We start from the raw sequence: 12,634 nt of genomic DNA on the forward strand, positions 1-12,634 counted from the left end.
AAATCCGAACCAGACATGATCTCCTATACAAAATTTCTGCAGACCTTAAATTATTCCGTTTAGGTTGATAGTATCTGTTTGTGTCATATGTGAGGTTTAGCTCATCTGAAGAGAACCAGCCCAACAATTTTAGACAAACACAGTGCTAAATGAACATATTGTCCATTCCATTCTTTTTCTTTTATTGTTTGTTATTCCAGACACAAGCACTGAAGTGAAGGTTACAAAATCTCTCAGAACATGCCAAACAATTATAGTCTAATCATAGTAGAATAGCTGGGCAGTGGTGTTCATTAGTTAAACAAATGAAACAACATTTTCACTTGAACATTCAAGTAAAAATTTGTTATAGACAGTGAGATCTTGTCTGAAGAGCAGAAAAACCAGGTGTCTTTCCTTTTTTTTGGTACAAATGAGCAAAACAAGACTAAATTCCTCAGAAAAATTTAAAGATTATAAAAACAAACACACAAATCATTTTAGTACAGCGTGTTCTTTTTCACTTTGTTCATTACACACATAGTTATCATGCTTGATTTTACTCATAGCTAATGGGCATCTACATTTGTTTTTCTCCAATAGGTTTCCTTTCAATATAACCCGCTGCACTGTGTAGATAAAGAGGGCAACACTTTTTTTCCTCAGATTGTCTCCTGCATATTTTCTAGTTTGAGGCAAAAATTTACATAACTCTTTGATTCTGGAAAGAAATAGTTTTTGCAAAATAACTAATGATCCCTGGTAGAATATAATTCAGATTGAGTCTTCTGCAAGAATGTAGTGGTTATTTTAATGACATAATGACATCTTCAAAACATAAATTATGCGAGAGCCCTGCCTACTGTGAAGACTGTCTCCTTTAAGGATATACAGTGTCTTTGGCATTTATTAATATGCTCTTGCTCTTGCAGATGAAATGCTTAAATGTTTGATGGTAGACCTCTGTATATTTAGAGTATATTTTGTGGATGCATATTTAGCATGTAACTGAGTTGTTGATATTTGCATTTTTAAAAAATGTATTTAGATAGTGCTTTTCTCATCAGTTAAAATATTAACTTTATATTAGTCTGAGAACATTTTCAAATACCTTTTTTGTGCTGTATCTTAAATCACTTTCTCTCTCCCCCATTGTGGTGGCATTTGATAGGCATCACATTGTAGACAGTGTACTTGGGGAGAGGTTTTGGGGGACTGCTAAGTTAGTAAACGGTGTCCAGGGAGGATGAATTCCTCTGGCAGAACCTTGTGGAAGAGGTTATTTTGAGCAACTCCACAGCTCAGGAATCCAATGGGGAGGAAAAGCCCCAGAGCTCCCACAGGAGCAGGGGCTCCAAACACAGCCCAGGGTTCTCCGAGGAGGAAAGACCCACCATATGCTGGGAAGACGGCCAAAGATCAAGCTAGAGCTTGGACCTGGTGGTCCATGAGCAGCTTCATGATGGGGAGATGCCCTACAAATGCTTGGAGTGTGGGAAGAGCTTCAGCCAGAGCAACAGCCTGATCTGCCACCATTGCATCCGCACTGGAGAGAGGCCCTGTGAGCGTGGGGAGTGTGTGAAGGGCTGCAGAGACAGCTCTGACCTGACTGTCCTCCAGATAATCCCCAACAGGGAGAGGCCCTACGAGTGTCCTGACTGTGGGAAGAGGTTTCAGAGCAGGTCCAGTCTCCTCCTGCACAAGTGGATTCACACAGAGGAGAGGCCCTTCTGCTGCCCCAGCTGTGGGAAGGTTTTCAAGCAAAACTCCAAACTTGTCACCCACAGCGCATCCAAACCTGAGCGTAACTCTCCCCAGCCCACGGACCCCTGAAACCTGTGGGACTGGGGGGCTGTGCTGGGCCAGAGGGGGATTTTGGCTCCAAAGAGCTTTTCTGTTGCTGTTGGTGGCTGGAACAAATAAAGGGCTGAAGCCGACCTAAAAGCTGGATGTAGTGGGGGCTGTGCTGGGCTGGGACCCTCCCTGAGGGCAGAGTTTATTAACCCTGGCAGGTTAGTTAACTCTGACAAGCAGGGCTGGCATGGAGGGGGCTGTCCCACCATTCATTGGCCACGGGGATGACAAAGGCACTGGGATGGCACCGAACACATGGCCCAGCACCACTGGGGACTCCTGAGTGACACTGAGTCCTGTCAGCGACACCGAGTCCCCTTGGTGACAGGAGGTTTGGTTGGTGATGCTGGGTCCCATCAATGACACAAGACATGCTGGTGACACTGCGTTCTGTCAGAGGCACAGGATTTGGTTGGGGTGACACCAAGTCCCATTGGTGACACAAGGTTTGGCTGCTGACACAAGGTCCCTTCAGTGACACTAGCTCTGTCACTGAAGGGACACAGTGACACTGGATCCCTTCTGGGGATACCTGGATCTGGTTGGTGACACTGGGTCTGGTCAGTGCTGCCATCTCCTCTCATCCCTTCCCACGAGGAGCAGACCTGGTCCCCACCAGTGCCACTGGTGCCACCATGTCCCTGCCATGCCCACAATGCTGTGTTCCCAAAACATCCCCTTAGCCGGGGCAAAGGCCAGTGATGGCGCAGCTCAGATCAGTGTGTGGATGTCATGGGTGCCTGGGGGGATCACCACACCTTGGCCTGTACCCCATGACACCCCAGGATCCCCCAGAGAATCCCCAGTCCCCCTCCCTGCCGTGCCCTTGTAGGAGTTGATGGCCTCAAGGTTCATGAGGTGCTGGATCACGTGGAACTCATAGCAGATTCCTTTGGCCCCCAGCATATCCCATGTGTCCCTCACCATGCCTTCCTGCATGAGTTCCGCTTCAGCACTGACACAATCTCAGGGGCAGCCCTGTGGGGACACAAACAGGGACACACTGACCCCCTCCAGGACACCCCCAGTAACCCTGGGGACAGTGCCACCCACCTGCCCTGGTCTTGAAGCAGCCGAGGTGCAGGCAGGCATGTAGCCCCACCTACACAGTGATCTCTGTCACCATGTCCTCCAGCTTCTTCTGCACCAGCTGGTTCTGGGCCAAACTGCAGGTCCCCAAACTGCTTCCTGTGGGTCACGGGAGGGGGACAGTGAGGTTTGTGGGGCTGAGGGGTGGTGGGATGGCTCAAAGCACACCCAGACCCCTGATATCTGTCGAGCATGTAATGCTGCACTGTTTCCAGAGTCCAGAGAGGGACACCATTAAACAAGAAGGACACCATGCTGAGCTGTTGTCTTTCTGTGTGGGTGGGTACTGTGGACTCTTTACCTTAGCAGTGGGATGATCAGGGCCAGGTGGCACAGCCAGCAGTGTGACTGGGAGCACGCACCGCTCCCTCCCGTGCTGGTGCTGTGCCAGCCGACTGCCCTGCTCGCTGAGGAGCCTGACAACCTGCCCTGCAGAGCTGGGGGACAAAGTCCCTGAGATTGGAAAGCAAGACCTACTGCTGTGACACAATTTGATAACTTGTTTTCCGTGATCGTTTCTTTCCTAGGGGCATTTCTAGGGTGCTGTCTCAATTTTAATTGATTTCCTTAACTGTCCTAAAGTTTTAGAAACTATGATTAGCAAATCCTCTCATCCGGGCAGGCAATGATACTGCAGCAGAAGAAACTGTGATGGTGAAGGAAGTGATTTGCCCAGGGTTACAATGCCAGTGTCAGATATGTGTGTATTTGGACTCTGCAAACCACCTCCTCCCACTGAGGATGGCCAAGCAGAGATTGCATCTGTGCCTTAGGAACAACATTACTTTCCCAGCAGCAGGGCTGGGATCTGGGCTAAGTACATCCCAAGTGATACACTTTCCTTCGGGCCCATTTTGCCAGGGGATGAGTTTCCTTCTTAACGTGACCACCTCTATTCTTCTTGACATGTCTTTTAAATCAAAAGAGGGAAGAAGAATGAGATTCCTCTTGTGGTACAAAGACGTGAGTTTCAGAACTTGTCAGAAAATATCTTGTGCCCCAAACTCTAAAGATACATCATTTTGCAGCTGTTTCAAGAGATTAGAGCAAATGTTTTCTGGGAATAAATGTCTACTTAGATGTGGCACTTCAAATGAAACCTAGAATGTCCTCTTTGACAATTTTAGCTTTTGTCTTCCCATCTGGAAAATGCAATTTCTCAGGGGTATTAACTGCAGTTGCACAAAAGTCACTGGACTGGTATTGACTTGCATTTACTGAAGATGTCTGGATTAATATTCAAGGAGTAGCTGAAAGTGTGGCTTGTTTTATTTTGTTGTGGTCTATATTGGTAAGATTTCCCTGGATAGCTGTATTTGTAGACTTGTCTTATTTCTGTGGATCTTTAAAGATGCATTCCTTTTATAGCTTAAATGGGGAAAAACCTACAGGGTGGAAGCACTTTTCTGGCATATCTAACTGTATAATAAACCAGGTGTTTTCCTGTTACATGGTTATCATCACAAGTCATTCCCCTTGCTGACACAATGGCACTGGCAAAAGTTGTGATGTGCAGCCTTTTTTGCACCCAGCTTCTTTTGCACCCAGCCTTTTTTTCCCTTGCCTGCTTTCTGCATGAAGCAGCAGATCAGCTCATATCACATTGAAGACAGTCAGACTCCAGCTCTGGCAGCTGTCAGATGCCTACTGGCTTTAGTGGATCCAGCTGTCAGATAAAGGCAATTAATTATTTTTAAGTGGTTAAGTGACTCTTGTCCCACCTGCTGTATGAAGCTTTATGTTTAGGAAAAATTATTTGATTAATTTGTTCTGTATACAGCATAGATAAATCTAGGGTGTAAATACTGCTGTGCTGTGTAATTCCCACAGTACAGATAATGCGATGTTCTTAGGGAATCCTTACTGATGAGGTCATGCCATGAAAGGAAGCAAAAGTTAAATGGGGATGCCTCACCTCTGTTCCTGGGAAGACCATGGAAGAAATCCTCTATAGGCTGTGCTGAGGCACATGGAGGACAGGGAGGTGATTCAAGATAGCCAGCAAGGCTTCACCAAGTGCACGTCCTGCCTGACCAACCCAGTGGCCTTGAATGATGGAGTTCACTCCAGTGGTCAAGGGAATGGCTGCAGATGTCATTTATCTGGACTTCTGTAAAGACTTTGACATTCTTCTCTCTAAACTGGAGAAGTGGAGAGAGATGGATTTGATGAGTAGACTGTTCAGTGGATGAGAAGTTAATTGGACAGACACATCCAGAGGGTGCTGGTCAATATCTCAGAGTCCCAATGGAGATTAGTGACAAGTGGTGTCCTTGAGGAGTCTGTATGGGGACCAGTGTTATTTTATCTCTTCACCAATGACATGGACAGAGGGATTGAGTGCATCCTCAGCAAATTCTTAGATTACACCAAGCTGAGTGGTGCAACTGAAGGATGATGCACCTGAAGGATGGGATGCCATCCAGAGGGACCTGGACAAACTTGAGAAGTGGGCCCATGGGAATCTCATGAGGTTTAACAAGACCAAGTGCAAGCTGCTGCACCTGGGCTATGGAGACCCCCAGTATGAACACAGGCTGGGACAGATGAAGAGCAGCCCTGGAGAGAAGGACTTGGGTGTGCTGGTGGCTGAGAGGTTGGACATGACCCAGCCATGGGCACTGCCAGCCCAGAAAGCCAAACGTTTCCTGGGCTGCATCCAAAGCAGCGTGGGCAGCAGGGGAGGGAGAGGATTCTGCCCCTCTGCTCCCCTGTGCCCCTGCCTAGAATGCTGTGTGCAGCTCTGGGACCCCCAACATTAGGAGGATGTGGACGTGTTGCAGCAGGTTTAGAGGAAGTGCCACAGAAATGATCAGAGGTCTGAAGCACATTCACTGTGAGGAAAGGCTGAGAGAGTTGGGATTGTTCAGCCTGGAGAAGAGAAGGCTCTGTGGAGACTTTTTTGTGAACTTTCAGTATTTAAGGGGGCTTATATGAAAAATAGGGTGAAGCTTTTCAACAGGACTTGTAGCAGTAGGCCAAGGGGTGATGGTTTTAAACTAAAAGAGGGTAGATTTGTGTAAGTTATAAGGAAGAAATTTTAACTATGAGAGCAGTAAAACACTGGAACAGGTGGCCCAGAGTGGTGGCAGATGCCACATCCCTAGGAACATTTCAGGTCAGATTGGATGGGGCTCTGAGCAAGTGGAAGGTGACCCTTCTCATTCCAGGGGGCCTGATGACCTTAAAAGATCCCTTCCAACTGAAAATATTACATGATTCTATGATTCTGTGTTTTGTTATTTTTCAATATAAAGATTGAATACTGAATGATGTGTGACATATGTAAATGTAAACCTGTGTTGAACAGGAAAAGTTCAATTTTCTCAGAAAATATCTGGGGGAGGGACTGGGTTTCCCAGCCCACTGCTGCATCAGAGATAGCAAACCTAAGATAATTTACATACATTTTACAGGCACTTCCCTGAAAGGTAAAAAATGATGGACAGAGGTTTTCTGTTGTGTATTGCATCTAGCTGAACACTTGCAGATTGATTAAAATCTTTCCCTTGGAGATGACACTGCACAAGAGGCTCCCTGTCTGCTTCTGCTTTGAAGGTAACTGTTCACACCTGCTCTATTTAAAAATGAGAATTTGCTCTGGGCAACATTAGAATGTAAAGGTTTTTTCTAACTCCTGAAATGTAATCCATTTGCTTTGAGCCATCAGTTGAATCTTGCTGCTCACTGGGTAGAGGTGATGAACTTAAATGTAGGAAATGAAGTTCCTGGTGCCAGACCACCTATAGTCCTGGCATTTTTTTAAAATACCTATTCCAAGTAGTTTCCTGCTGCCTCCTTTGTTTTCTGAACCCTGACACAGAATTCACTATAAGATGTATTCTCTAATAAGAGATTGATTAAAAGTCTCTCTCTGCAGGAACAAAGACAAATAGGTTATTTTCCTGTGGACCATTTCTGTCCTGACTGTCAGTACTTGATAGCTTTCTTTCCTGGGAGCTGTGCTGCTTTGGATGAGGGTAGCTGCAAGTTAGTTTTGACTCTGGGGGATTTTCTCCACCCTTCCCTGCAGAAAAAGTGAAGGGGGTCAGTGGTTTTTGCTGGAGCTTCTCAAACTGCGAAGGAAATGATTCCTCTCCCCCTTGTATGCAGCCCTCTGATGTGGGTAGGGGGCTGTTGTTTTCCTAGTGCTGCTATGTTGCTGAGACATCCTGATAAGGGGGAAGGAGAGGGGAAGCTTCAGAAAAAACACCACCACCACCACAACAACAAAACCAACAATAATAGTAACTATAAAAAATCTTCCCAAGCCTTCTAATTTTTCTCTTTTAATATAAAAAAAGGTCTCATGGTAGTTTGTTTCCTGCTTTTTCAGGAAATAACTTGTTTGTATGCTTGTGACTCTATACTTGTGACTCTTTGTACATGCCACTGTATGGTTTCTAGTGTTCTTTATGGTATGCAATCTATTATTTATCATGATCATATTTCCAGGCTTTATTATCTTCATTTTACATTGATTTATCAAGATACCTGTACTTCCTATATGCTGTTTCAAGTCTCTTCCAGAAATACCTGCATACTCTTCAACACATGGGCTAGATTATGTCCTGATGATACTGAAGTAAAAACTGATTTGTTTAAACTTCCCACTTGAGCAGAACAGCAGGTGACCTGTGGTCATACTGTTTTCCAGTTCTGTATTTGGGAAAAAACATAGTTATTAGCTTTTGGTGTAGGCAGTTTAAAATCAAATGTGTGTGATTAAGGTCAGCACTGAGTCAGCCTTGAAGGCTGTGATTCAGCTGTGCTGCCCTGTGCATCCCTGCAGGGTGCAGCCCCATGCCCCAGCTATCCCTTTCCGTGGCTGCCAAGCTGTGCTCCTGTGGGGGTGAGGGCAGTGCACAGCTAAGCGTGATGGCTGTGTCTGTATTTGTGAGCTATACAGTGTAAGGAATGTTCCCAGGCGCTGGAACCTGGCAATCTCTCAAATTGACAAAACACTTGGAGTTTCAACCCCTGTCAGAGAGAACTCTCCTAGAAAATTGCCAGGCACTTACTTGAAATTTAGTGTGGGCCATGGCCCACATCCAGCAGTCAGTTTACATCCAGCCACCCTCTCCTGAAAGAAGGGAAATTTAATAGTAGTGACCCAGGTTACTCCGTGCCAAAGAATGGCCATTCACATGCTCAATTTACTCAAATACCTGCAGCTACTGTCTTTTGCTTTTTGCTGATAAGCAGGCAGGCCCAATACTGGTGGCAAAGTGTCAGGAGACCTGAGATGTCCTCCCATAGCATGTTTGTCAGAAATGCATGCACCACAGCTCTGTAATTAGTAAAGGAGATTAGGGAAAAGCAGTTTGACTTCCTCAAAAGTCGGGCAGGGATAGGGAAGTGTCTGTTGCCTTTTAGACACAACAGCCATTGCCAAGGGCGTGGTGGGATGCAGCAGACCCCAGGCAGACACAGGGCAGTGCCCTGCAGAGGGTGAGCCCCATGGGCCCTCTGTGCAGGACAGTTGTGGGGTGGGACTTGGCCAGGGGGTCACTGTGGGGCCCTTCAAGAGCACAGGCAGTGCACAGGCACAGGGGTAAGGCAGGCGAGATCACTGCCTTGGAGCAGACTTTGGCTGTGCTGGACATCCAGCAGGGGCAATCCAGCAGGGATACTCAGTCAGGGAGTTATAGAGATGTCACTGCCATCAGCAGCATTTCCTGTGAGTGTGCTACCTGACTCCCTGCATCACCAGGGTGAACCACCTGTCTTTCCTCCTCCTTTCCAGGGCTGTTTTGTTGACAGTGATCTCTGATGAGTGTGGTACACAATGAGTCAGTCAGTCCATCTGCTTTAATAAAGACTATCTTCCTTTGTCCTCTTCTGAACATGTTTGTCAGCTTGGTGAAATGGCTTTCTTTTGGGTTTTCTCATGCTTGGCAGGGGATGGAAGATCTATGCATGAATCAGAATTTTCTTCTGTTCCAAATGAAATATGGTGAAAACCCTTTGCCTTACAGAAGTTTGTTGTACAGGTACATTGCACATAAATACAGGATGAATACATAGAAGTGCTCAATAACTAAATGGTGCAGCCCAAATAAATAAGGCCCATGCAAACAAAGGGTCTTTCGTTAGGATGGGCTTTATTTGTGCCCTGTCCATTATGGAGAATATTCCTGGTGTAATAATGAAATGAGCAACATCAAGAGTAATGTGGCAGTGAATGGTATGCCTTGTGGCTAGAATTCAATTTACAGTGTTTGTATTTTGTTTGAGAGGCATGAAAAAAAGAAACAGAAGGCTTCTTTGGGTATTCCAGTACAACTTGGAAAGTAAGCAGGTTTCTCACTTCCTACCCAAAACAAACAAACAAAAATACCTGCAAAAATAAAGATGTTCTCTATGAGATGCCACAGAAAACCAGTCTAACTTTCTGGAAGCTGAGCTATTTAAATCAAATTACTTTTGGCAGTGTCATAGCTATGTATGAAACTGCCAATAAATAACAGAAAAAACCCAACCCACCCTGAGTTAATTTTGCTTTTATAAAGATTATAAATATGAGTAATGATTTAAGTTGCAAAGCTCTTGCTGTTGTCAGCTGTTTGTTCCACAGTGCATAAATCTTACTATAATTAGAAGTGTATATTTAACACATGAATTTTTATCTCATTACACTTCAACATAAGTGTAAAATCTTGGTTTTCTGTAATGTTTTGTTCCTGGAACTTACTGTCCTTTCAACACTTCCATCATAATTAATTGGTTACTTACTGTTGCAATAGAATTTCATAGTGCCTAGAAATGGGGTAAATCATCAATAATTTTGAGAGAACCTGACTTAAACCCTATCTGTTAAAAAACTTTACTAAATATGTTAATAGGCTTTCCCTAGTGGATGACTGTTTTTTCTGTCAGCCCCAGCATGGAACTCTACTTTTCAATGGTTGTCTTGCAGATATAACTGGTATAGGGACTACAGAAGGTGATATTTTGGTGGTTTGTTTGTTTGGTAGTTTTGGTTTGTTTTGTTTGGGTTTTTCCCCCATTTGGTTCATTTGCATTGTCTTGAGTTCACAGTATCAAGCAGCGGACTCCCTAAATGTGGGAAACCCTTTATTGATAGTATATATGCTGCAGAAACACTGATAAAAAAATCACCCAAGCACTGATTCAGGGTGAACCCACTTATGGTTTAGTCTTTGTAGTATTGAGAGTATTGAGCTTTTGAGGTGATGCAGTGCAGCTAGAGAGTTAACCTATCTGTCCCTTTTGGGAATCCAGTTACAGTACTGTATGCCTTCACTGGCCATCAAAATAATATAATCAAGGATGGGCAAGCAGAAAGCTCACTGATGGTGCTCTGTTACAAAAAAAAAAAAAATATGTTGTTGTTTTGTTTGATTTTTTTTCTTAAAATAAACATGCTTTTATTTGCTTGTTGATTGGTACATCCTAAGCAAAACTGAAGGCTTTTGAAAAATAAAGGTAAATATATTAGACTGCTCTTCAAGAGGGTATTTATTAATAAATTGCTAAAAGCTTTTAGGGAGAAACTGCACTAAGCTACTAATGACTTTTCAGAATTCTCCTGTGACATTTTTCTTGGTAATATTTTTCCCTCTCTCTTTCTTTCATGTCCACAGTGCAGCAGTTTATTTGAGAGCTCCCCTTGACATTATGCCTTTACCATATTTGAGGCCCCATCACAGAGACTGTGGAGAAGCACTGCTAGGGGTGGCCACTCAAAGGTACAGTCCCTCTTGCTGTGTTTTAAGCATTGCAGACTGGTGTCCCAGTTTAGGGTGCTCCATGCAGATGGAAGGAGAACTGTGAGGTTGAGTTTTTGTCTTACCAATTTCCAGTCTGAACAGGAGAGCAGAAGGTAGTGCTCTAAGCACTAGTGCACTTACCCTTGGGCCGAAGAAGAATGAGATGAAAGAGAAAGAAAGATGGTGAAAGAGAGAAAGCATTTTATCTCAGAGTGCAGGTTTGGAACTATTTATAACTGCTTCAGGAGTGGATAAGCAAAAGGGTGTGATAAGACCCTAAAAAACTCTGCTCCAGGTGCTGTGATGATAAAACCCCAAACAGGATATGTGGCAAATATAGGGAAAAAACCCTCCAAACCAACAAACCACAAACTGGAGACAAAAAGGTAAGCTTCAGTGGTAACAGTTCCTGCCAGGAACACACAGGACACATATAGATAGCAGGTTTTATGGACTAGAAAAGGCTTTGAAGGAAACACTAAAAAAAAAGAAAAAGGGGGAGAAAATAAATAGGAAGAAAAAAGACTTTATTTGATTTCTAAGTCCTCTAAGAAGTAACCACATCCTCTCTCTTGCCCAGCTGCTTTTCTTTAACCACCCAGCCAGTGCTGCTCACATGGGCAGCGCTCACATTGAGAGTGAGAACTTGTCACTTGGCCATGATGAGGAAACACTTCCTCCTGACCTTTCCCTTTGTGTGTTTTCATAATTTATGGCTGCAAAGTTTGTTCAGCTGTTAGGCTGGGGTCAGTATACCACCTTCTAGTTCAGCTATGTCTTCAATTTGGCAGACCAAAGACAGACTTGATGTATGCAAGAAGCCAGGACAGGGAACATTGCCCTCCTCATCCACCCACACAAGTGGTTTTGGGCATAAGATGAAGAAAAAGTGTCCTTAGAGCTGAGTTGTGTGCTGGCCTTGACAGGTACAGCGAGGGCCTATGAGAAGCTTTCTATAGCCAAGATTGTTAAAGTCAATATGCCACAACATCCCCTCTGCATCCTTAGAAGTGTCTGCTGGAAGAAAGGACTACAACCAGACCACAGATGCAGGTGTTGTGAGTGATGGCACATGCTTTGAAGATGAGGGTCTGCCCCTGGGAAGGGAGGGTCTGCTGGCAGCAGCATCCTCTGGGCAGCCTCTGCTCACCCTGCAAGACTAGCATCATCCCTGGGAGAAGCACTGCTAGTGCTGGGGTTTGTATTTTGGGGACTGTCAGAGGTTTTGTCCCAGGTATGAAAGAGAGGCAGCAGCAGTAGATTTTGCACAAAAAAAATCCTATAAGGATAGGACCCTTCTTCCCTGGATTGAAACTTGGGATTTCTCTAATTGGTAGAAGAAGCCAGAGCCATTTTGTCATCTTTAATGGGTCTTCAGTAAGTGGTGTCATTTTGCAGCTGAATTGGCTAAAATTCCTTCCTTTGCTCTGCTGAGAACTGAGTTGCCTACCCTACTACAGCTAATTTTTTAAGGGAGTTGCACAAATGCCTAGTAATGCAATCAGAAAAATTGTCTGAAAGGTGACAAAATTAGATGGCATATTTGTTTGCAGAAATGTATGGGAACTTAGAGCATCTTTTAGGGAAAAAATATAACTTCCCCCCCTGCCTTCTGCTTAGCTTATTTTACTTTCTTGCAAAGGTTTTTATTTACCTCATTTTAATTTTCTCTTTACCCTTCTTTGTTATAATATTTGGTCTGATTATCTTCTTAAATAATAGTTTTAAAACACAGCTAAGTGAAATATATTTTCTGAATTGTCAAGGAATAGATCGAAATAAAATGATCCAAGAATCATATGAAAAAAAAAGGAGGCATTTTCCAAAGTTGCCCCCTTGCAAGTCAGTTTTTAAGTGTTAGTTTCAGGATCTGCTGTGTACTTAGATTGCCTGCATTTGGGAAGGGGAGGACTGCTGTTGTTCAAAGGGAATCTGTTGGGTAATATACGTGGAAAACCCACCACAACACATCTTTTTCC

The 12,634-nt window shown here is 44.2% G+C and overlaps 1 protein-coding gene and 1 long non-coding RNA gene across 2 annotated transcripts; both read left to right on the top strand.

Annotated features, from left to right (window-relative positions):
- The first annotated feature begins 1,449 nt into the window (after nt 1–1,449).
- LOC135291215 (gastrula zinc finger protein XlCGF49.1-like) lies at nt 1,450–1,812 on the top strand. Its single transcript, XM_064405244.1, has one exon. The coding sequence runs from the start codon at nt 1,450–1,452 to the stop codon at nt 1,810–1,812; it is 363 nt and encodes a 120-aa protein (XP_064261314.1).
- A 4,549-nt stretch (nt 1,813–6,361) lies between these two features.
- Nucleotides 6,362–10,887, top strand: LOC135290901 (uncharacterized). The gene is made up of 3 exons (XR_010353733.1): nt 6,362–6,480; nt 10,530–10,634; nt 10,749–10,887. It is a non-coding gene; the product is annotated as an uncharacterized LOC135290901 (long non-coding RNA).
- Nucleotides 10,888–12,634: the final 1,747 nt, after the last annotated feature.

The sequence above is a fragment of the Passer domesticus genome, chromosome Z (assembly GCF_036417665.1).
Source record: "Passer domesticus isolate bPasDom1 chromosome Z, bPasDom1.hap1, whole genome shotgun sequence".
Classification (NCBI taxonomy): Eukaryota; Metazoa; Chordata; class Aves; order Passeriformes; family Passeridae; genus Passer; species Passer domesticus.